Below are 25,574 nucleotides of genomic sequence, written 5' to 3'. Positions count from 1 at the left end.
CCTCGAGCGTATTACGATCTGTTGTTGTGTTATAGCTGGCAGAAAGAAAAACCACTTGCGGTATCCTATGGGTAAAGGAACTCAATAGCTAAAGGAATTCAACATACTTTTGATGCTTTCTTGGTTCAGTAATAATCAGCATTGCTAGAGGTTAGTTGCAAATTTTGGCCACTGGATAAAGAATTGGAGTTCCCAATTAGAGCAACTATTTTCCACCTTAGAAAATAGATGTGGCTGGAAATGAAGAGTTGGAACCCATCCTTTCCAATGAATAATGTTTACTTGTCATCCTAAATCTTCCAGAAGTTGGGGAAAAAAAGTTTCATTTGTCTGTCTGTAGCAACTCTGGGGAAACCCCCACCCCATTTATAAAACCAGAATTCCCATCAGTTTGAAGAGTGTTCCCCTCGAGGAGACTCATCCACTGGGGGCACCTGCTTCTCTTCTGGCACTGGGGGTAGATCAGGTGCTTTCTGTCCACACCTTGCAACGGTGAAGCGACTCATGTGAAGAGCTTCTTCATACCCTGGGAGAGTGTCCAAAGAGGAGGGCAATTGGCCGAGGGGGCTGTGGGAGTGAGCCACAGCCAGGATTCTTCGAGCTGCAGGGCCAAATATTGACTGCAGGGCTAGGGAGGAAAGAAGGAATAGAATTAAAGTAAATGTGACATCTTCAGAAATCAGGGACTTACAACACACTTAATTTCCCTTCATTTTTAGCAAGTGTCCAAACCATTGTCACTCTCGGCCACAAAATGTTATGAAAATGCTGTGAACCTTGTTTGGAAACCAACTTCACTCTGCTGGAAGATACTGTCTTCTCTGGGGTCCTCAACTAATCTAAATTGTGTCCCCATATCTGACAACATTGTCCTTCCCTTTTACGGACTTGGGACACTTTACACCAACCCACTGATAATGCAGACTCCTTAGAAATATTTATTTCTGTCTTACTTATCTTTTTTCAAAGGGCAGTGAGTGCAACAGGAAAGGTGAACAGCAACGTAGTCTCTCTTCAAAAGAAATTTCACAATGTTGTGCCACCTGCTGTTCTGACTAGTCTTTCTTCTCCCATTTGGGGAAAGAATATAATGTGAAGAAGAGAACAGAAGGACGTAAAGGAAAGTGTTTTATAATCATCAAGGTGATGTTAGGCTAACATATAAGTGTATCAGCAGATACACTACAGAACAAAGAATTGCAAGTACACATGACTAATTTCTTCAAAGATGTAAAATAATATATAGGTAATAAAAAATACAGGTTCTCACAAAATCCAAGACATTTTTGAAAAAGGGATACACCCAGAGCTTAAAATAGTTTTATCAAAATAACTTTATAAACTGGGTAATTCTTCCTATAAGACATTTCCATTATTTTCTCCAACATTCTACTTCTTTCTTCACTCTATCATTAGACCAGTATTTGAGAACACAGCATCAGTGAGAGCCCAGGTCACCACACCATCAGGTTTCTGGAAATTAAAACAACCCTGAGTTCTAGAATCTTTAATACCATTCAATCCATGTTTCTATATTGTTTCATCATCCTGATCATTCTTTTACTTGTCTTTTTTTTTTTTTTTTAGTAGGTTCCTCACTCAGCGTGGGACCCAGTGAAGGGCTTGAATTCACAACCCTGAGATCAAGACCTGAGCTGAGATCAAGAGTCTGACACTTAATTAATTACTGAACCACCCAAGGGCCCCCAATCATCCTTTTTTCCCCTTAATTTTATTTATTTATTTGACAGAAAGAGAGATAGCGAGAGAGGGAACACAAGCAGGGGGAGCAGGAGAGGGAGAAGCAGGGTCCCCGCTGAAGAGGGAGCCTGATGAGGGGCTTGATCCCAGGATTCCAGGGTCATGACCTGAGTGGAAGGCAGACAGTTAACCCACTGAGCCACCCATGCGCCTCCTGATCATCCTTTTAAACCCCCTTTCAGGTTATAATGTCAGAGTACTCACAAGTGATAGTGCTCTGGAGAGTGCTATCATGATCAAAAGCTATGACTGTCACTTCATAGGGAGGCCGGCCCTCATCTTCCCCATTTTGCTGGCGACTCAGACAGCAGCGGAAGCACGCAGAAGTCAGGCCGCACAGAAGAAGCAGTGCTCCAATTACCACCAGCAACCTGCAAGAAGACCACCCCCCAGTGAAAGCTCTGTGATCTGGTGTGTTTCCCAGCCCTGGCCATAACTGGTCTTCAGTGTCTACGTTTTTGACTTTGACTATTTTGCACAATAATCATAAGATTTTAATTTCAACACTTTCACTTCACATGCATACTTATTTTGTCAGCAAGACTAAATCAGTTCATTAAAACAGTAAGAGATCTAAGGTGGTTTGGAGGGTCTGCTTTCTACTTTATATTCTCCTCTCTGTAGAAATTTCTAGAGCTGATCCTGACAAAATACACAATAACCTTTTGATGGCTGAGGAGATGGTATTGAAATAGGAAATCCTGGCATATTGTCACATAGTTAATGATGAGGTAAAGAAACTTTACTCCATGAGATGCTAGGTAAGTAGGCTGGCTGTCTCCTACATTTTTTTCCTGCTGTCAATATATTTAAAAACTAAAAAAATAAAAATGAATGCCCTTGAGAAAAATAAAGTTCCTTTGAAATGTCTTTCTGGGTATGATAGCTGAAACTTACCATATGTACCAGAGATGCACCCAATCTGTGGTCAGGCAACTATGGAGAAAGAATAAAGTTTTTTTTGCAATAAAAACACAGTCGGTGCCTGTTGTAGTTCCAGAATCAGGAATACGAGTGACAATATAATTTGCTACCTTGTTATAACAAAAGCATCACAACTTACATTTATTTTTTTAAGTTTGAGTTTTAATTCCAGTTAGTTAACATATAACAGGTTATTCTAACTTCAGTAGAGCCAGCAGAATCTATTGCAAAATGGGATGCCTTAAAGTGTTTAGTACTACAGATGACATTGGGTAAATAATTTTGTAAATCATTATAAGACAGACCAGTGATTATGAAAATGGTGTTAATAGAAAATATAACCATGACCACAGTAAACAGTTACGATGACAATTACCAAGAAAGAATTTGGAATGTAAGTTTACAAAGTTTGAAAATGGGTAGGAAAGTTAAGGTTTGTGTGTGTGTGTGTGTGTGTGTGTGTGTATATATATATATATATATTTGAGTTCAATAAAATTTAAACATAAAGAAAATTTCAGTTATAAGCATGAAAGCAATACAATGAAGTTTGTAACTTATGTTTTGCAAATTGTTGCGAAAAGGGTCACCATTAAACCATAAAAATTCTCACCATGAAAAAAAACCCTGAACTTTCACATCCAGTATCAAAACTAATATATACACCCACTGAAGCCAAATAGGAAGGAGGAAAAATGTAGAAACCAACTTCACCATGTTGAAAGGTAATTAAAGTAACTGAATTTTCTCTACAGAGATGACAAAAATATGGATTGCAAGGAAGAAGGAGTGTGGGGTAAGCTCAGGAGTGGGAAGGGGAGAGGAAGGAAATATTTATGTTTGAAGATGAACAAATTTAATAATACTTTCTGATATATTGAGCTATTGAAACCTATTGAAATTTTCTTCTACGTCCTCTCTTTGGTTGCACAGTTGTAGAGTATACAATTTGCTTTTTCAATAAACAATGTCTCCTGTAGGTTTCTCACATTCTCCATTTATTTAAAACCTCTTCTAGTTCTATAGTGTTAGTGATTCTGATTCTGTTAAAAGTGATTCTTCCTGAGTAGTAGGTGTCTAAAACCTCAGACAGTGTGACAAGCAACCAAGGCCGCCACCATTTCCCCTGGGTTTAACAGTCTTGGCTATTGAAAAACCCTTCCCATGGCTAAATATGTGTTTTCCTTCAGGCTGAGCAAGTGTTTTGTTCCAACGGGCCCTGCTTTCTTAATAATTTACCTCCAAGTGGAATGAATCTCTTCCCCTTTTATGTCCTCTGTGTCTGTGTAAGACCTAATTGTGATAGGTTTAGACTAAGGGATAACAACATCAAAGTGACAGCTGAATGAAGTCTGCAGTAAGTATTGATATGCCCTAAAATACAGAAAATGCTCGTCATATTTCAGATGGTGATGCTACTTTGGAATTACCCAAACGTATCTGCCCGGGATGAGATTTTAAATCCAGTCTGTCCTGATGAGTCACTGAGAAGCATGGAAAAGAAACACTTTTGCAAATTTCTGTGACTATATAAATTGTTTTTATATTAATTAATATAGAACTTTATATATTTTATATTAATTATTTAAAAAATTAATACAAAATGTATTAATTCCATTGTTTTAATGGGAAGATAAGCCTTGGAAAAAATGCTTTCAGGGATGTTATTTTAACTACTTAGGATGACACGAGGGCATGTCTTTATTTTTGCATGACCCATCTGAGATTAGTGGGTTGATGTCCATTTAAGTAAAGATAAAGGGAAGTCACAGATATTTAATGACCTCTTAACCCTGTTTTGGGTACTGTTTTTGTCTGTTTCTCCTTCTTCCCAGTTTGGTCTCAGATACTCACTGTTCAGGATTCACGCAGTTCTCCTCACATCTTGCTGGGGGAAGCTGTAGGAAGGGAAATAGTCTCAGACAGGGAAATGTCTCATCTGCTCTGCTCAGCAGTCTACCAACCATTCCTCATGACTCTGCTCTGTTAGTTTACTTGGTGAGAGCCGGGACAATATGAGGACAAGGTCATAGGGTCAGCCATGTTTAGGACTGTTTTCATTGCTCCCATGCCTGTTGATTATTATATTTGAAGTGGGAGACACTGGAAGAGCAAATATCTAATCTGTGGGGGGTTTTTTGTTTGTTTTGGTTTTTGGTTTTGTTTTGTTTTTTTTGTTTTGGGGTTTTTTTTTTGGTGGTGGGTAAGCATTACAACTTTTGTGAGTGGGAGGCAGAAGCAGCATTTAAATCAATTTGTCCTAGAAATGTCCTGATCTGTCCCTCAGGATATTGTTATTGCCATCTTAATTCTTTCCCAGCAACAAATTGAATTCTACCCCACTCCTCTTTTTTATTCCCTTAACTCATCAATAACACACCATACAAAAAAAAGGAGAAAAAGGAGGGGAACAATTTTATTTATTTAATAGCTACTATATGCCAGTCAGGCTGCTAAGAATTTGCAATATGTCATAACATTTCATCACAAAACTCATGTAGGTGGGTATATTTAGCCTTAGTTTGAAAGATTACGTGACGGAGGCAAAGGGGTTTAAGTTAACATGGCCAACTGCATGCTCCTATTGATGTAGCCAGAATTCAAATCAAACTCTATCATATATATATGTTGAATGAATTAGTAGAACAAGGGCTAAATCTGCTCTAACAACTCCTTGATGTTGCTATCAAGTCCCTTCTGCTACTGATAATGAAAGCTTCTACTCCTTCTTTTACCTGGTATTTCAGTTGACTTTTTCCTTCACATAGAGAAGCTTCTGTTTAGAAACCGCATCTCACTTCCAGTAAATTGAATGACTTAATATTCTCAGGAAATCATCAACAAAAACCACAAAGGTCCCCCACAAGGACAGATATTTGTACTTATTGAGAGTTTATGGGAGGGGGAGGGGACACACAAACTCATGACATAGCAGGTGAAAAGGATTTGTAAAAGGACTAAAGAGCTGTCCTCTGCAGACAACATTTGAGAAACTGCTTTTTTTTTTTTTTTCTTTTTAATTTAAAATGGTTGATCACTGGGCGCCTGGGTGGCTCAGTTGGTTAAGCAACTGCCTTCGGCTCAGGTCCTGATCCTGGAGTCCCGGGATCGAGTCCCACATTGGGCTCCCTGCTCAGCAGGGAGTCTGCTTCTCCCTCTGACCCTCTCCCCTCTCATGCTCTCTGTCTCTCATTCTCTCTCTCGCAAATAAATAAAATCTTAAAAAAAAAAAAATTTTAAATGGTTGGTCACTAAGGATGACAAAGTGTGTACTTCCTCAACCCAGCTCTGGTTCTTTGTTTTTCTTTTCTGACTAAAGATAAGAGAAGCTTAAAGTGCTAAACAGATAAAATACTTCTTCTTGTGACTATTGCCAAAAAAAGAAAAAAAAAAGGAAAAGAGAAAGAAAGTGAAGGGCAAGGAAAAGAACAGGAAGCAAAAGGAAAACACAAGAAGAAGAAATGGATTTACAGACAATAATTTAACTGGGATATAGAAAGCAAAACAAGCAGTCCATTCTCTACTAAGATATGTACAGGAATATGATACTAGCCAGTTGCTTGTTTTTCTTCTTCTTTTTTTTTTTTCTTTTAAAGTAGGCTCCACACCCAGCGTGGAACTCAACACGCTGGGCTTGAACTCACAACGCTGAGATCATGACCTGAGCTGAGATCAAGAGTTGGACACTTAACTGACTGAGCCACCCAGGTGCCCCTGCTTTTCCTCTTTACTAGTGTTCATAGCTATGTAAATTTCCCCTTGACAGTTGTCCAGAATCCTCAATCTAATGACCCTTTTCTCAGCTAACAAGTTACAGGGGCTTCTGATTTTTGGTAGGGAGAAATAAAAGGTTGGAAGTATTTTTCAAGAATTTTCCCTCTTTTACCTTATTTCTGATCTGGAGGCACATAAGCTGCTAGAATTGTATCAGGGCTGATGTGGAAACTCCGTTTAGGGGAATTATGTAATTCATTTTGATAATTTATTTAGGATTTTGAGGGATGAGTGACAGGATGCTAAAAGAGAGAAATATAGATAAGTGGCACTTCTAAATTACCACAGCTATCCTGCATGTGTACATGGTTACCCTAATTTCTGTCCCCCCATTTCACTGATGCCATCGGCCACACATGGGCCATGTAACCCTATAACACTAAGGAAACATTCTAGTTATTCTTTTCCCCACTACCTCTTCGGTTCAATACATGTCTTTCCCCTCAATCATTTCCCCCAGGGTTCTTCTGAGAGTTGGTTTATCTGAGAAACAACCAAACAAACAAAAGTTTTATTTTTGCATTTTCGCAACTCACCTGGATGCAATATACCAAGGCAGAGACAGTCACGGCCCGGGTTCGCACCCCCATGGGGCTGAACTGCTTCTCCAGGATCAGGTACGGCGTGTCCATGTCTGTTGCCTCCTTTCCATGCTCTGTGTTGGTCTGACTTCTTGACCTGGAGGACTTAAGGAGACAAATTTTTCTCAGCAATAAAGCTTTCGCTCTCTCTTTTCCTCTTACTCCTTTGGGCTTTTATTTTCTGTGGTCTTTCTCTCTCCTTTCATCCTGGCTTCTTTCTCTATGTCTATTCTGTTGTTCCGGTCTCCACATTTGCTTCCTTTGGCCTTCTTTCCTTTCCTTCTACTAGCAATCCTTTCTATAAGTCTTTAACTTTCCCCCACTGCCCCCAAAAGGAAAACATTCAGGGAGGACATATTCAGTCCTCAGAATTAGGTATTTTTCTAGGCAGTGGTGAGAAACTTGACTTGAGGAGGCTCAACAGTGAATTGCTGGTGACCAAACAAGTTCTCTCATCTCCATCAAAAAAGGAGTAATACTCTTGGTCCTTTACTGCAGCACTTCAGGGGGACCGTTGAATAACTGCCAATCACCATCCACTCGCCTCTCCACGTAATAAGCCCTCCTCTCTTGCTCTTTGAAACCCTCCCCTTTGCTATGTTGATAATCAACTCTCCTGGTTCTGGGTCATTTATTCGTAACCATTGCAGTAGGACTGAGAGGTTAACAAATGGACCGGAAAGCACTCCCATCTTTGAGGAAAGCAGATCCCATCTACCTTGACTTCAGTTCTTTTTGAAACACATAAGTCAGACAGACACACATCACATTTTTTTAAACTGGGTTCCAAAAAATAAAGAATAAACTGGGTTCCAAGATCTATGGGTCTCTAGGGTTCTCTCTCTCTCTTTTAAATAAAATCTAAGGTCAGTGTAAAAATAAGCACACGTGGAAAGAGAATATTCCTAAAGAAACATCTCTACAGGAACGAGTGAAGGTTGTATAAACGATTTATTTTTAAGTCAGTAATTTTTTACTTAATACAAAGTACTTCAAAAATTTTTTTTAAAATACAAAGTATTTCATAGGAAAATTAGACATCAGTCGATGCAGATTTACCTATCTCATAAGAATTGAATAAAACCACCTTTCAGATCATATCTAATGCTGAAAGTCTAATTTTACTTTTACTGAGTGATTGTTGAGGGCAACTGTTGGGTGGGATTGATTCAAAGAGTCCTCACACAGCTTTAAAATATGATATCAGCATAGAGAATATAATCTTTTTTTCCTGTTAGCTAAGGGAATCAAATAGTGACAGAAAAGCCTAATATGATACTGGTGATTAGACATCATTAAGTTCCAAAACTAAATGAGCACTACATTATTTTTTTAGAAAGGAAGATAGAAATAGGATGAAGAGTATTTTTCAAATTTCAGCAGAAAAATTGACAAGGTGGGAGGTATTTCATAGGACAAAGAGAGCAGAAAAATCCTGGCCCTCCACTAAATTATTTGTGGTTTCTCCAAGCCTTAATTTTCCCATTTATAAAACAGAAGAGGAATGCTCACTTGACCTGCCCTAGATGTTGTTTCATAGAAAAAATACCATTGGAGATATGAAGGCATTTTGATTAGAATATTTCTACTTAGAGTGGCCTGTATATGGTAGCATCACTAATCTTTCCCTGCCCTTTCTCTTGTCAGAGACACAGCAGAGCATCGTGGCTAAGAATCCAGCTAGCTTATCTGGGATTAAATATTTGCTTTGTCACTTATTTTTATTTATTTATTTTTTTGCTTTGTCACTTATTAGCTGTGCAATCTTGGGAAAGTTGTTATATCTCTGTTGGGTCAGTTTCATTCTCTCAGAATGGGGTAATAATAATAATGTTACTTCATAAACTTACAGAGATTAAGTAAGTTAATGTATGTGAAATGCATATAATTGTCCTGATGTAACAAGTATTTTATAAGCATTAACTAGGATTATCTTGATTTCCATTCAGTTTTGCCAATGACCTTCACCTTCAATATGCTGAATAACTGATGTCCTCTTGGTGTATTATTACCATGACCATGTTTTAGCTTTCCTGGTATTCCAATTCTTGAATATTTCCTCTTGCTGTTCTGGCCATCTCTTCTCCCAATCATACCAGCCAAACCTGCATGAACAGGTTTGTCAATTAACATGATTTTTCCCCATTGCACTTTCCTGCATGTGATTGCCGTCATCTTTTTGCCCTCTAGCTTTCTAACAGGTTTGAACAAAATGGGATTCTGTTAATGACTTCCTTGTTACTTTTCTTTCTTAGAATTACTACTGCTATTTGTTGTTGTTGTTCTCACTGGATTATTCCTTGAAGAAGTAGAACTTCTTGTTTGTCCTAATGAAAGTGATTATGCCTTGTGGCAATTTTAGTGCTGAGTTCAGTCCCTGTCAAAGCCTCCATAGCAGGAACGATGACAGAGGAAAGAAGATCCCTGTAGGAAGACCGAAGACGGTATACAGTGGAAGGGCAGGTAGCTGAGGTAGAGGGGAATGACCTCATTTCAATCCTACACGATCTTGTTGTACTTCCATTAAGTTTGTGAATCATTAGCTTATACCCAGGTTGTTAAGGACTTGGAGTGGAACCAATGGAGGGTGCATGTACATAGGCCTTTTCACCTATGCCTCAGGAAATTGTTATACAAAACCTGTAACAAGTGAAGCTAAAAAAATTACTTATTTCTGGCCCCTTTGACTATTCTCCTTTTGACCTTGTCTACATCAGGTGACCAACCAAGAATTCCCTTCCTTTCTGTGCCTCAGTGAAATAGATGCCAGGACAACACTTACTGTGAGTCATCAAGCATGAGTTATAAAGTGTTGAGCAATGAGTTAGGCCATACCCATGGCTTCAAAAATAGATAATAAAGCAGAAGAGATTAGTTCCATCTTGCAACTTCTCTACTAGGAATTCCCTCTATCTTATGAATCAAGATTGCAGTGTAAGCTTTGAGTGACAACCTCAGAGGTATTGACAGTCAGGATTAGATTTAAGGACATTTAACAAAACAGAAGGATTAAGTTTATCACAGGATTATTAGTTTTATATGCCCTCTAACACATTACCACAAATTATATGAGTAACAATGTAAAACGACACACATTTTTGTTTATCTCACAGTGTCTGTGGATCAGAAGTATAAAAGCAGTTTAGTTGGGTCCTCTGTTTAGGGTCTCACGGGCTGCAGTCAAGATGTCTGTTGGGCTGTGTTCTCATTAGAAGGCTCAACTGGGGAAGGATATACTTCCAAGCTATGTCAGGCAGGAATTCATTTCTTTGTGGCTATAGGATTTGTGTATGCTTGTTTCTTTAAATCTGGCCAGAGAGGCAGAAAGGAGGGAGAGAACCTTTAGCAAGATAGGCACTATACCTTACATAATCACATATATGGATGATATATGTTCCATCACCTTTGCCACATTCCAAGCCACAGATACCAACCCACACTCAAGCGGAGAAGATTACACAAGGGCATGAACATCAGGAAGCAGGGATAATGAGAACCACTTAGTCTGTGAAACTTTTCCAGCTATCTGCTACATCAGGATTATAGAAATTATCCCATGGATCTTTAAAAACAGAAGAAATACAAATGTCCATCAATGGATGAATGGATAAACAAAATGTGGTATATACACACAATGGAATATTATTTAGCCTTAAAAATAAAGAGAATTCTGATACATGCTACAGCATGGATAAACCTTGAAGACACTATGTTAAGTGAAATAAGCCAGATACAAAAGGACAAGTATTGTATGTTTCCACTTATATGAGATACCTAGAGTAGTCAAATTCATAGAAACATAAAATAGAATGGTGGTTTCCAGGAACTGGGAGAAAGAAAGAATGGAGAGCTATAATAGTCAGGGATCTCCAGAAAAACAGAACCAATAGGATGTGCATATTTATAGAGAAAGATTTATTATAAGGAACTGACTCATGCAATTATAGACTGGCAAGTCCAAATCTGTAATGTGGACCAGCTGGCTCGAATCCCAAGAGAACCAATGATGAAGTGCCAGCCCACAGGCTGTCTGCTGGAGAATATTTTCTTATTTGAAGCAAGATTAGTGTCTTTGTTCTAGGCCTTCAACTGATTAAATGAGGCCCACTCTCATTATGGAGGGAAAACATTACCCTACTGATTAAAATGTTAATATCATCCAAAAACATTCTCAGAGAAACTCAGAAAAATATTTGACCAAATATCTGGGTGCCCCATGGCCCAGAGAAGTTGACACATAAAACTAAGCATCACAGGAATTATAGTTTAATGAGTACAGAGTTTTTAATTGGATAAGAATAGTGAGCTGAGTTCTTATCTGACATCAGATAGAAAAGAGATGTTCAGTAAGTCACTTACATTTTTTGGGCTTTAGCTCCACATTCTCAAAATAAAAAACTAAGACATATTTTCCTTAAATTTCTTTGTATTTTAAAACCCAGCTTATTCTGGTGATGTCTTAATAGCTAAGAATCTCAAGTGTTAACTGTTTACTATTTACAAGATATTAAAGAACATTACAATTGATATGGTATGCCAGGGTGATAGGAAAGAATTAGTTTTTATTAATAGAAGGGGATCTATTTTTACTTCTAAAGAGCTTGTAATTTGGTTGGAGAGATGGAATAATTTTAATGGAATTGAAAATCAATAGAGTGCACTATTAGAGTATATAAAATGAGGGAGTAAAAATTGTTGGCAATCCTACCTGTAGATGTTGAGTACAGAGGATTTTTTAAAGAAAAAAAAATGAATTGTATTTGTAGGGAGTACAGGATTTGTAGAGCTCATCACCAGGTCCTGGACTGTTTAGTGAGTTTCTTATGAGTGTGGACCCAAAAGGACAATGGATGATTATGCTCTCCTGGGTTTCATGGGTGGGGTATGAAGGTGAATAACTGAAGTCTGAGAGATCTAGCTCAATCTTAGACCTTCTCTAAAGAAAGTAGTTTTTTCTAGTGCTGTTTGTATCCTTGGGCGTTTTAGCTATATAGTAACATGCATCTTTCCAAGACAATCCTTCGTAGGACAATCCATAAAAGGTTACTAGTAAGTGATGAGCTCACAAGAAAAAAATGTTTCATGTCAACAAGTGTGCTTCTGTATCACTTCTTTATCACTAGAATATTGATGGCATACAAAATAATTGAGTCACTGTGGAGAATTATAAAATGTCCTCTTCATTGTGACATGATTTCAGTATTTATTAGTTCATTATTAAAAACACTTTCCTGGGATGCCTGGGTGGCTCAGTTGGTTAAGCGTCTGCCTTCAGCTCAGGTCATGATCCCAGGGTCCTGGGATCAAGTCCCACGTTGGGCTCCTTGCTCAGCCGAGAGCCTGTTTCTCCTTCTGCCTGTTTTTCCCCGTGCTTGTGCTCACTCTTCTCTCTCTCTCTCTCTCTGACAAATAAATAAATAAAATCCTTAAAAAGAAATAAATAAAAATAAAAATAAAAATACTTTACTGAGATTCTATTTATGTGAAGGTCAGCATGGTGAATGCCGGAAGCAATCTTGCTTCCTGGCACTCACAGTCAAGGGAGGTGGGGTGGGGCTTCAGTGATAAAGGTAAGTAGCATTGATTTGTTACAAGCTGGTTTGACTAGGATATATTACAGGCTGAGCTTTTTTTGTGAACTGTATCATAGAGTAAAACTACATTTAATTTTTTAAAATCTTTCTTTCTTTCTTTCTTTCTTTCTTCTTTCTTTCTTTCTCTTTCTTTCTTTCTTTCTTTCTTTTAGAGACAGAGCACAAGCTAGCAGAGGGGCAGAGGGAGAAGGAGAGAGAATCTTTAAGCAGGCTCCACACTTAGGGCAGAGCCTGACATGGGGCTCGGTCTCATGACCCTGAGATTATTACCCTGAGATCATGGACCTGAACTGAAATCAATAGTCTGATGCTTAATAGGCTGAGCCACCCAGGTGCCCCATAGAGTAAAACTTTAAATGACAGGTGAACTATTTTCAATTTGGTCTCAGATATCCTGTGCAGGAAAAGGGAATACAAGTAATCCAGGAAGGAGGAAGGAAATGGAATCCTAAGTAGACTGTCAGTATCAGTGATTTTTCTTAATAGTTTCCTAGATATTTTATTTGTATGTATTTTTTTTCCAATGTTCTTTAATGTATCCCCTCCTTTTATTTTTTTCCTCACGTAGTTTAAAGCAAATTCCAGATATCATATCATTTTGCCCATGAATACTTCAGAAAATATCTCTAATACATAATATTTTTTTTTTTAAAAAAAGCATGTATAACTGCAATGAGATATTTCTTCTCTGGTTAGGAGGTTGTAGAGGGAAAATAGGTGAGAATTCTATCAACGAATTCATATAAGCATCCTTATGGGGAGCTCACTGAAGTCTTTGAGACTCCAGTCATTTATGTGTAAAATGTATCCTTTGATGGGCAATTCAATTGTGCTGAATATTACTACTACTAATATTAATAACTATCATTTATTGAGTTCTCATGTTTGAAGTAGAATACTTAGCATTTTGAAACAATATTTCATATGAATCCAGATAGCAACATTACCAACATTATCCAGTGGACATTGCAATGTCCCAATTTATAGACAAAGACATAAGTTCAGAGTATTAAGTAATTCCCCAAGATTATAGACTAAGGTACTAGCAAAGGAAAGATTTGAAACTAGCTCCATCTGGCTCCAAATTTCTGCTGCTATGTTATACTGCCACTGTATGAAATAGCACTCCTAATTAAGTTCTTAATTACCCAGGTCACCATGGCTGGAGATGAGTCACATGTGATTAACTCCAAAATTTCTAATCTTCTGCTTATTTAATTTAAACAGTCAAAATTAAAAAGGAAAATGTTAGACTTATGAAAGCCACAGTATAGAGATAGTCTGCTACAGTGAAGTAAACAAATATGGACACTGGAATCAAGTAATCTGGTTTAAATGCAGAGTCCTCTACAAATTTAGTGTGACTTACTCTTTTGAGTTTCAGTTTCCTTATCTGAAGAGTGAATACAAATGCCTGTCCTCTAATGCTCACAGAAAATAGTTTTCCCTTTCATAAATTACTTACTGAAACATCCTGAAATACTAGCAGAATCACCACTTTCCCCACCTGCAATAGACATAAACCAAGAATTTGCGTCAGCCAACTTCCCAGTATGAAGCAAAGCCTCTTCTTCCTCCTACCAATGATTGAGTCATTCTTCTATTAAATAGCAGTAGCTATTTAAACACTCTAGCAGGAGCTCACGGATTTTTACTTTGCAGAAGTCCTTGACTGCTTCACTCTCTCATTCTTGGAATGAATTTGGAAATGACTTTTGATGACTTCAAGAGCAAGACTATGAAGGATCAACCTGATCAGAAGCCAAATATAAAGAAAGCTAAAGGTATTAGGGGTGGGTGAATGTGCACAGCAACAGAATTCTAGGATTAGCCCAAAAATGTAAATTAATTGAATATAAGATTAGAAAGCTAAAACACCCGAGGATGGAAAAATATTGTAGAATTAATAACATTTACTTAAAAGAAAAACAATTCAGATATAATGGTGATGATGCTGATGATGATGATGATGATGATGTGAATGAACTAACTTGGTATGAATCATGATGTATAGATTCTGATAACTTTTATTAAACATTATCATACGTTATGTTCTATCCTATTCACTTTACATGCGTTATTTCTCTGAATCAGCATTTATAGGTAGACATCCAAGTTAACAGTAGTCATTTGCTCATTCATTCATTCATTCATTCATTCTTCATGTTGTAAATATTGAGTACCTGAATTTTTACAATTATGAAGCTAAATATCTCAGATCAGTCACCTACTGAAAAGAATCCAATTGCTTTCTGATCAGAAAATCACTAATGGGAACAGAGGTTGGATTAATGGTCTCTACCTACCCACGAAATGGGGCAAAGCGTGTCCTGTAGAAAATGGGAGCTTGTGCCTTCCCTGAACAGGTGGTGAGCCTATGATTTTCTTCTAAAAATTCAGGAGTTTCTTCACTCAAGAGTGGTAGACATACACTCATAGTATAGAATGAATACTGATCAGAGGGAAATATTGGTTGACAGATTTACACAGATATCTACCCCCAAGCTAGAATCCTAAGCAATTATTTGCAAGAGATACAACTATCTTCTACTTCTTTGCCAACTTGCCACATACACTCCAGGACCTTAATGACTTTTGAATCAGTGAATGAACTGTATTTCTTCCTGTTAAGATTTCTATTTTGTCTGTCTCATCTCTAGAGTCTAACAGAAGCGCTTTTGACTCTGTGAATATATTTGACCATTGATTGATTTGGATCATTACACATTTGCACTAGAAATTTTGGGATGTAATGTTCCAAGCCATGTAGCAACTGACCGTTGGATTAAAGACCTATGTTTGGATCTTAACATCTGTGTGATCTTATACAATTCACTGAGACTTCGGGTTTCCTTATCTGCATATAAATGATAACACGACCAGTACCCTATTTGTTTATTGTACAGGGTTAGGAGTTCACATAGATCATATGAGATATTTTCCCGTTGAACCAAAATATCTGTGCTTTTGCAGTGGTGGAGCTGTGAGCTACATGACTTATTTGTTTCTATAATAACGGTGAACTTTTATAACAACAAGGGCCACAGCTGGTGTAAGTATAGGACATGACATTAATATGAGTCAAATGAATATTGAAGTTTAATTTCTATTTTTCTTCAGTCAATAACCTTACTTCCAATGGTAATTTTAGTGGAATAAAAATTGAAAGCACAAAATTATAATTATTTGAGGTGATCTGTTGATTAACTAACTTACTTGTTTGGTGTCTGACATTCTTTTATGGCATACTACTTATAAAACACACTGTGTATGAGGTGCGTGTGTGTGCGTGTGTGTGTGTGTGCATACACATAGTCTATATTAAAAGTATCAGGCTCTCTGTTCTGTGGATGAAACTGATCCAACCAAGCTAGACTGAGAGTTTCTTAGAGAGTCATTATGGGGAGAGTAGATAAAGTATAAGCTTTAGAATCAGATACTTAACATCACATTATCTGATATTGAATCCTGGCTCTTAAATTGTGTCAGTTGTGTGACCAAGAGTAAATTACTTAAATTCTCTGTCTGTATTTTTCATCTGTAAATATGGACAATGAATTATTTGCAGAGCCCTTGGGAGGACTTCTACGGTAAGAAATGCAAAGTACAAGTTACAGACAGTTTCCAAAGAATTGTTTGATGACTTGCTTTCATCTTTTATGTCTTTCTGATTCTATCCTCTGTCACTCTAGGTCCTCATTTTCTTTCTTCTCGGTGGTGGTGCCCTACTGCTGTGACCCTGGGGATCCTTTGCTTGGGATTACTGGTAACTCTTATAATGCTAACAATGCAATGTAAGTACTGGAACAGGCTGAAAAAGAACTTACAAATATGGTTTATTAAATGGTTTCATAACTATAAACAGCCTTGATTTAGATACAGTCTAGACAAACTTTTTGGAATAAGTGGGAACATGAATAAGTACATTGTGCTTGTCCCTCAAATTGACTGGGACATGGAATTAAGATTATGAATGGTAGGTTTTTGTTTTGTTTTGTTGTTATAACTTCATGGGTAAAGTCTGTTTAAATCCTGGAATGATGAAAAAGAAAATAATTTGAAGCTACTAAGCCACAAGATCCCCTGAGACCCAAAAGGAAAAGAAACTTCATATAGTTCACATTGAGGTTGTTTTTTTGGTTTTTGTTTGTTTGGTTTTTTAGAGAGAGAGAACGCGAGTGGGGGGAGGAGCAGAGGGAGAGAGAAAGAGAGAATCTCAAGTAGACTCCATGTTTAGCACAGAGCCTGACATAGGCCTCGATCTGACAACCCTGAGATCATGACCTGAGCTGAAATCAAGAGTCGTATACTTAACCTACTGAGCCATCCAGGCACTCCTACATTGAGTTTTAATTGAGATGATTAAATACCAATTTAAAGTTAAGAATCAGAAACACTATCTCAATAAATGAAACATTTAAAATAACTGTAATTCAAATTTATAGTATGGCCACTTATAAGAGAGGATGTTGAGAGGAAAAGAAGTGATAAGAAGGATGAGAGTGGCCAAGAAGGAATGAAAATGGTATCGATCATCCATATAATCTGCCTGTGTATTTAGATTGTAGATCTGAGTTATTTTGTCCATCTAGAATCTAGATGATTAAGGCCTTGGAAGTGCTATTTGTTTCTCAATTGTTGGTTAAAGTCACCAACCATTTATTTTTTCAATCTGTTAACACTTAGGGCCTTCCCTAATGACTAGGATAAGTGCCCTTGACTCAGTGGTGGTGACTGGATGAGTCTTCCCGTGAGAAGAATCACTTTACAACAGTCTCAAATCCAGCCTTCAACCCAAGGGGTCAGTCTGTTTTGTACTGAATCATCAAGCTTCTGGAACTGAAACATTTGACCCTTTTGCCTGCCAGATTTCACAAACTTTATTTCATCCCCACCCTTCCTAAAATGTACTGTGGCTAAAAAAAAAGAACCCAAGAAACAAAAAATGCTTGAAATTGTTATGACATAGCACCTTAAAATAATTGGGAGGGTGCCTCAAAAAAGGGGTGTCACAGTTTTTAAATAAAATTAGGAAGTCTGGAAGGGTAGAGAGTTAGCAGCGGAATAAAGACACAAATAGAGTAAATCATTAATGACAACTATTAATAATCACTGAGTCTGGTTGGCATCTATTTCAGATTGTCTGTATTTTATTTATGCCATTGATATACCCTTTATCTTATGATTGCTTTTAAGCTTGTCTGTAACTATCAATAACAAGCAAAATCCTGTTTGTTTGTTTTTTAATCAAAAGTGTCTGTGACAGTTCCTGACATTTAAAAAAAAATACTGCAGGAATATTAAATAACTTTTAAATCCATAATTTCTGAGTAATTTTCCAGCAGTTTATCTGTTGTCAAAATAGATAATTTGATTCAATTCTTTGATTTCCTCAAAATCCAGTGGAGGGATTTTTATTCAGGATTGGTAATGGAGTTCTTATTTCAGCTATGATTTAGTATCACAGGTTTCTGATCTTCTAAAGCAACAGCAAGCAAACCTTACTAACCAGGAAATTATACTGGAGGGACAGATCTTAGCACAGAAGCAGGCAGAAAAATCTTCCCAGGAGTCAGAAAGGGAACTCAAAGAAACAATAGAAACCCTTAACCAGAAGCTGGATGAAAATTCCAAAAAACAGATGCAACTTCATCATCAGAACCTGAATCTCCAAGAAGCTCTGAGGAAAGCAGCAAACTTTTCAGGTATGGGGGATGGGGAGGTGAAAAGAAGTAGTGGAAACTTCTCTGTTTAATCTAAACTCTGCTTTGAAAATGTCTCTAGGCATGAAATTGGCATATTAACATATATTCATAATGTTTGACACCAGAATTTCTCTATTTTTGTCAACCCACCCTTCTCTCTGCTAAATTCTTGAGATACCTGATTTAATTAAGCACAGCTTTTGGTGGATTTAAATTTTCTTTCCTCATAAGAACCTCTTCTTTATTTTTAAAATTTAGTTTTGAGATATTTCTGGAAGAATTCTCCCACCCTTACCCTTTGCCATGGATTCTTACTTCTTTCTGTTCCAATGTATCTTTTTTTTTTAAGGATTTTATTTATTTGAGAATGAGAGAGAACAGAGTGAGAGTACCAGTAGGGGGGAGGGGCAGAGGGAGAGGGTGAAGCAGGAAGCCTGATGCAGGGCTCCATACCAGGACCTGAGCGGAAGGCAGATGCTAACCGACTGAACCACCCAGGCACCCCTGTACCAATGTATCTTAATCATTGATTTCTTTCCCTATGGTGTCTCCTTTGTCCCTGGGAAGCTCTACATTAACTTTATTCTATAACTCTATTACTTAAAGTATACAACATCAATTTAAATTAAATGAATGGAGGTAGGCTGACTTGCAAGTGTTGGGTAGATACTTTAGGTAAGAAAAAAATATAAAGGGCCCAGGAAGTCAGTTTATATAAGAAGAATTGAGTTGATCTCAGAATCTAGGAGGCAGGTAGAAATAGCATCTATAAGAAGGGGATGATGATGTGAACTCTGATGTTATTACAGAGTTATCTGTGTCATTTAGTCTTTGTACAACATGTAATTAAGTCAGGCATATGCTTTTCATCATAGGGAGATTTAAGGGATATGAGATGGAATTACTCTCAGAGATGCATTGCTTTCTTGGCGGTGTATGAATGAGTCTCCTATTCTCAGCATTAGTAACTAACTGCTACTAATAAACAGAGATTTCTCCAGTTTCTTGCTTGTACATCTCACTTGATCTCAACCATGCAATTTATTTGAATATGGATTATATAACAGTTCACAAATACCCACAGATCTTTATTTTATAGATGAAAAAAATTGATAGCCAGAGAAGTTAAGTGATGATAAAATGATAAGTAGTTTTTTTTTATAAAGTTTTGGAGCTAATAAATCCTTTCAATATTTACAGGGTTATTTAAATTTGCAAAAGAAGCAGAGATTTTTGGACAAACTGATCTTTAGCAAGTATCAAACCTGTATTTAATGTCTTTATTAAGGAGGGAGCTATCGAGGAAATTAAAGAATACATTGTCTCTAAAAAGGTGTAAAGGAAGGAGACTAATTTATCAAAGATAGGAATGTTTATATAAGCAGACATAGCTACATACCAACCAATGATTCAGTCCCCAGATGGGGCTGTGAAAGTTTTTTTTTTTTTTTTTTTTTATCAGTTGTATGAGATTAAATCTACGTCAGGACCATCCAGAACTGTCTCCCAGAGATTCCAGGCATGGGCAACCAATCAAAAATATTAAGTAATATGTTTTTCACTGGTAGATATCCCAGGTAACACGTTCCATTCCTTGACAGTGTCGGATAAAGGCCAATTAATAGAGATAGCAAATAAAGTACTGCTTTTCATCAAGCAGCTTTGAGAAGATTCTCAAAAACATTAATAATAAAATACCACATGGAAAAAAAAATAGACCAGTTTCCTCAAGTTTGAGACAAGTTTTATCTTTCTTACTAACAAGTCTGTGGTCCACAGTGTAGATATGAAGAGAGAGAGATTCTGAGAAGTTACCAAATGTGGTTTGCAGGAGGTCATCCAGCTAGAAAGGTGCAGGGTCTTCACAGTAATAGACTTTATATTTAGGACTGAAATTAGTGGTGGTTGTCAACCTTTGGTGTACAACATTATCACTACAGTAGCTTTTTAAAAATGGTAACTTCTAGGTTTACCCCGAGATTCTGTATCAAAACATCTTGAAGGGCACCAAGAAATTTCCTTAATTGATTCAAACGCAAAAGTTTGAGAGGTAGTGCATGTCGTGATTAAACACGTGGATGTGAGAGCGAGTCTGCCAAGTTTCACATTCCCATTTACTCTATCTGCCAAAGGAAGAAAATGAATGGAACTTATTTCATCATGTTGTTATGAGGATTAAATAAGTTAATGTGTGTAAAGTACTGCCAACATAGTGATATTGTGTTCGTTAAAAAAAAAAAGAAATGAAAAGAGGACCCCAGGCAGGCTCAATCTGTAGAGCATGAGATTCTTGATCTTGGGGTCATGAGTTCAAGTCCCACCTTAGGGGCTTGGGTGTAGAGTTTACTTAAAAAAGAAGTTTTTTTAATTAAAAGAAACACAGGTAGTTTGAATACCACATAGGGCTATGTATTGGACAACGTATGTCTAGAAACAGGAAGCACAATATATAAGCTTAAATTCATTATTTGAAAACCTGAAGTTTTAAAATACATAAATGTACCTTTTTTAAAAGATTTTCTTTTTTTTTTTTTTTAGATTTATTTATTGATTGATTTTAGAGAGAGAAAGTGCACATACTAGTGAGGGGGAGAGGGGCAGAGGGAGGGAGAATCCTGAAGCAGACTCCTTGCTGAGCACAGAGCCCAAGGGGCTCCATCCCACCAGCCAGAGATCATGACCTGAGCCAAAATCAAGAGTTGGTCACTTAACCTACTGAGCCATCCAGGCACCCCAGATTTTATTTCTAAGTATTTTCTACACCCAGTGTGGGCCTAAAACCCACCCCGAGATTAAGAGTTGTGTGCTCCCCTGAGCCAGCCAGACACCCCAAGCTTATTTTCTTAATAGCAGTGTGGCTATTAACATATCCACTCCCCGAGCTCTTCCATTATTCCAAACATAATTATAAAAAATAGGTCAGATTCTAAAGTTACATCTCAGCTCAAGTTTTGCCTTTGAACACACTTGTTTTTAATTTAGTTTACTAAAATCAGAATACTTTAGGAGAAATAAAGACTTTTGGTCTATTGAGGTCTTTGAAGACTCTGGATATAATTCTAATTAAGAAGAGATGATATGCATGTGACAGTCCCGAGGGGAGAATTGATTTAAGAACTGTAGAAATATTTTTACTCAGGCATCACTCACTGATTAGATATACTACACTTCCTAGGTCCTTGTCCCCAAGACTGGCTCTGGCATGAAGAAAACTGTTACCTATTTTCCTCTGGCCCATTTAATTGGGAAAAAAGCCAGGAGAACTGTTTGTCTTTGGATGCCCAGATGCTGAAAATTAATAGCACAGATGATCTGGTGAGTTTTTATGGTTGTACATTGGGCTGGAGTAGTGCCTTATAGGGAAATAAATCAGGTTTATGCCCTTGGTGGAGGAGCTCGTGTTTGAGAATCAGAATACTTATTTTCTAGGCTCATCTGACCACTAATGATATGCATGACCTTGGGTAGAGAGGTTACATTGTATCTCTAGGCTTTTGTAAACATTTCTGTAAAACCACGGAAAGGATGTCAGGGATCTCTTTTGGTTCTTTAGGTTTGTGAATCTAACCTAAACATTACTCCCCACAGAAATTCATCCAGCAAACAAGTGCCCATTCCAATTTCCCATTCTGGATGGGGTTGTCTCTGAGGAAACCCAGCAGCGCATGGCTCTGGGAGGATGGCTCTCCTTTGATGCCCCACTTGTAAGTTTCCTATTCTTTGCTGAACGTGCTAGTGAAGTTGCTTCCACATTCCACATAATGTCCTCTTCTTGTCAGGGAGAAGCTTGAGGAATTTCTGAACATTCCTTCTCCACCTCTGTCAGACAAGGACTTGCCCATTTAGCCTTTCAGACCTTCTCTGGAGTTTTCCTTCCCACATTTATTACTGATTTGAAGCTTTAAGACAAGGTTAAGTTTCTGGCACAAAGTGGCAGTAAATCTACCTTTTTTTTCCCCCCCTTCCCTATCTGCAGGTTTAGACTCCAGGGTCCTGTTTCACAGAACTATCCTTCAGGCAGTTGTGTATATATACAAAGGGGAGCTGTTTTCGCTGACAACTGCATTTTAACTGCATTCAGTATATGTCAGAAGAAGGCGAATCTATTGAGAGCACAGTGAGTTCGAAAGCTCTGGAAGAAGAGAAGGAGAATTCTTTTCTGGAATTTAAGTTGTCCTTCATCACTTAGGTGTAAACCACGAGAGCCCTATGAACTGCTTGTTATTAGCTGATGGCAGAACTCCCTAGCAGAGACTGGGCTTCCGGCTGCCTGGCACCTTGATATCAGAAATTTTGATTCTGTTTCTCTCTCTCTGTTTTTCACCTAGCTTGTCCCAAGTCTCCCTGCCAACCCTTCAATCCCCCTTCACTTTTTTTATTTTAAAGTCTTATTCCTCTTCAAGTCTTGGGAGCCCTCTGTACTCAGTCCTCTACCTCAGTACCATCTTCCCCTCACCTTCCTAAACCACATAGAAGATGGAATGTGGAGAACTTGCCCAACTGGTGGATGCATGGAAAAATGCATGCGAAACAGAAAAGAATGCACGAAGAAACAGAAAAAGGGAAAGGCCATGCTGGAATCCAGAAACGTGTGTTCTCAACGTTAAAAGCTACCACTTGTTGGTCTTTTAAATTGTGATCTTTCTCCAGATTCCACCACGTACACATGCGCACACACGACATACACACCCCACATCATCACATTTTGGGGCAATTGGGATGTCCCAGGAAGTAATTACAAATTGAATGATCTTTTCAGTCAACTAATCACAATTCATTATTGGTTTTGGAATCTAATTATTTCTTCATCCTTTATCAAAGGATAGCTTAATCGCTTTAATCCTTCAGATGGTATTTGTTAGAATCATGGGGACTGAGGCAAAAATCGATTTTTTTTTCCCTAAAGTACACACCATTTGTAAATGAGTTCTTCTCAACTCTGTTGTGCTGTGCTAATATGGAAACACACAGGACGAAAATATGAAGATACTCAATTAAAGAACAAACTGAGCCAGGTATGGAAATACAGCTGAATAGAAACAGATGGAATTAGAAGTATTCCTTCTATTTTCAGTATTTCTACTCCCTTGCTACCTCCCTTCACAGGTTATTCTACTTTTTAAAGGAAGCCTTATCATTTTGTTGCACATAATCTAGCACCAACTTCATAAAAAAAAGAAAAAGCTGTATCATTCCTAGGAAGACAAGAGATATTTTCTTTTCTTAGCACATTTATTGATGTTTAATTGGCATATAACAAACTTAATATATTTGAAGTACACAAGAATTTTCATATATGTGAACATTTTCCATTGAAATCATCGCCACAATTAAGATAGTGAACATTTCCATCATCCAACTTTTATCATCCTCTCCCCAATGCCTTCTCCTCAGACAACCACCAAACTGCTTTCAGTTTGCATTTTGTAGCATTTTATATGAATGGAGTCAAACAGCATGTCTTCTTCTTTATTTTTGGTCTAGCTTCTTTCACTTAGCTAATCATTTTGAGATTCATTCATCTTATTGCTTGCATCAATTTTTCACTCTTTTTAAATGTTGAGTATATATATGAATATACCCCAATTTGTTGATAAATTACCTGTTGATGACCATTTGGGTTGTTTTCAGTATTTGTCTATCGCAGATAAGGGTGCTATAGGTATTTGTGTACAAGTCTTTGTTTGTACATAGTATTTCTCTTCTCTTGGGTAAATGCTTAAGAGTTTAATGTCAGGATCACTCAGTAGGTGTATTTGAGAAATTGCCAGACTATTTACCAAAGTTGTACCATTTGATATTCCTACCAGCAATGTATGAATGTTCCAATTCCACCTATCCTTGCTAACACTTGGTATGGTCAGTCTTGTAATTGTAACCTTCTAATAGGTGTATGGCGGTATATTACTGTGGTTTAATTTGCATTTCCTAAATGAAAAATAATCTTGAGGTCTTTTTATTTACTTATATTGCTTATTTACCATCTACATATTTTCTCTGATAAAGTAATGTACAAATCTGAGAAGTTTCGAGTTGTTTGTTTTTTTATTGTTACATTTTGAGAGCCCTTTGTATATGCTGGATAAAAGTCCCTTATCAGATGTCTTTTTGATCATCTTTTGTTTTTGTTTTTCAGTTTATGGCTTGACTTTTAATTCTCTGGAAAAGCAGTTTTAAATTTTGATGAAGTCCATTTTCATGTTTTTACTGGTGTTTCTAAGAACTTGTTGGCAAACTCAAGGTCACAAAATTTTCTCCTGTGTTTTCTTCTAGACATTATATAGTTACAGGTTTTACATGGAAATCTGTAACTTACTTTGGGTTAGTTTGTAAGTCATGTATTAAAGTGCTCTCTCTCTCTCTCTCATTATTATTATTATTTTTTTTTTTTTGCATATGGATATTCAACTGATTTAGCAACATTTGTTGAAAAGACTATTCTTTCTTCACTACATTGCCTTTGCACTTTTGTCAACAATCAGTTACCCATATGTGCATGGGTCTATTTCTGTCTCTCTATTCTATTCCACTGATCTACTTACATATTTTTACACCACCATGAATATTGCAATTTCTCTAAATCATGTAGTGGTAATCCTTCAACACTGTTCTTTTTTCAAAGTTGTTTTGATTAATCTATGTCTTTGTATTTCCATGTTAACTTTTGAATTGGCTTGTCCATTTCTAAAACCTAACAAACAAACCCTGTTGAAATTTTGAAGGATTGCATTGAATCTATTAGAAAAATGTGGGGAAAATTGAAATTTTAAAAATACTGATTTGGGGGCGCCTGGGTGGCTCAGTCGTTAAGCGTCTGCCTTCAGCTCAGGTCATGATCCCGGGGTCCTGGGATCGAGCCCCACATCGGGCTCTCCCCACTGCAGGAAGCCTGCTTCTCCCTCTCCCACTCCCCCTGCTTGTGTTCCCTCTCTCGCTGTGTCTCTCTCTGTCAAATAAAATAAATAAAATCTTAAAAAAAAAAAAAATAATGACATGCTCAGTAAATAAAGTTGCAAAAAATAAATAAATAAATAAAAATAAAAAAATAAAAATACTGGGTTCCCTGCTCGGCAGGGAGCCTGCTTCTCCCTCTGACCCTCCCCCCTCTCATGTGCTCTCTCTCTCTCATTCTCTCTGTCTCAAATAAATAAATAAAATCTTTAAAAAAAAAAATAAAAAATAAAAAAAAAAAATAAAAATACTGATTTGTTCAACTCATAAACAAGGTATATCTC

General features: G+C 37.3%; 2 protein-coding genes across 2 annotated transcripts; one reads left to right on the top strand and one right to left on the bottom strand.

Annotated features, from left to right (window-relative positions):
- Positions 1-360: 360 nt before the first annotated feature.
- Positions 361-9,215, bottom strand: TMEM52B (transmembrane protein 52B). The gene is made up of 6 exons (XM_036066458.2): positions 9,009-9,215; positions 6,996-7,145; positions 4,540-4,583; positions 2,659-2,697; positions 1,966-2,132; positions 361-628 (listed from the first exon to the last, which is right to left on the bottom strand). The coding sequence occupies exons 1-6, from the start codon at positions 9,213-9,215 to the stop codon at positions 387-389; spliced, it is 849 nt and encodes a 282-aa protein (XP_035922351.2). The 3' UTR covers positions 361-386.
- A 5,044-nt stretch (positions 9,216-14,259) lies between these two features.
- Positions 14,260-25,328, top strand: OLR1 (oxidized low density lipoprotein receptor 1). The gene is made up of 6 exons (XM_036066452.2): positions 14,260-14,418; positions 16,327-16,428; positions 18,094-18,339; positions 21,515-21,654; positions 21,928-22,043; positions 22,316-25,328. The coding sequence occupies exons 1-6, from the start codon at positions 14,331-14,333 to the stop codon at positions 22,458-22,460; spliced, it is 837 nt and encodes a 278-aa protein (XP_035922345.2). The 5' UTR covers positions 14,260-14,330; the 3' UTR covers positions 22,461-25,328.
- The last annotated feature ends 246 nt before the right edge of the window (positions 25,329-25,574 follow it).

This window comes from Halichoerus grypus, chromosome 6, assembly GCF_964656455.1.
Source record: "Halichoerus grypus chromosome 6, mHalGry1.hap1.1, whole genome shotgun sequence".
Classification (NCBI taxonomy): domain Eukaryota; kingdom Metazoa; phylum Chordata; class Mammalia; order Carnivora; family Phocidae; genus Halichoerus; species Halichoerus grypus.
Note: the sequence above shows the minus strand (reverse complement) of the source record. Positions and strands in the feature narration are given on the sequence as shown.

Bases quoted from the DNA above. Each gene is read 5' to 3' on its own strand.
- TMEM52B (XM_036066458.2), bottom strand. From the start codon at position 9,215: ATGACGGCAATCACATGCAGGAAAGTGCAATGGGGAAAAATCATGTTA. The intron at 4,584-6,995 runs GTGAGTTGCGAA...CCCTTCCTACAG, and splicing joins CCTTGGTATATTGCATCCAG to CTTCCCCCAGCAAGATGTGA. The intron at 2,133-2,658 runs GTAAGTTTCAGC...GTCTTCTTGCAG, and splicing joins GTGCATCTCTGGTACATATG to GTTGCTGGTGGTAATTGGAG.
- OLR1 (XM_036066452.2), top strand. From the start codon at position 14,331: ATGAATTTGGAAATGACTTTTGATGACTTCAAGAGCAAGACTATGAAG. The intron at 14,419-16,326 runs GTATTAGGGGTG...CTGTCACTCTAG, and splicing joins AAATATAAAGAAAGCTAAAG to GTCCTCATTTTCTTTCTTCT. The intron at 22,044-22,315 runs GTAAGTTTCCTA...CCCTATCTGCAG, and splicing joins TCTCCTTTGATGCCCCACTT to GTTTAGACTCCAGGGTCCTG.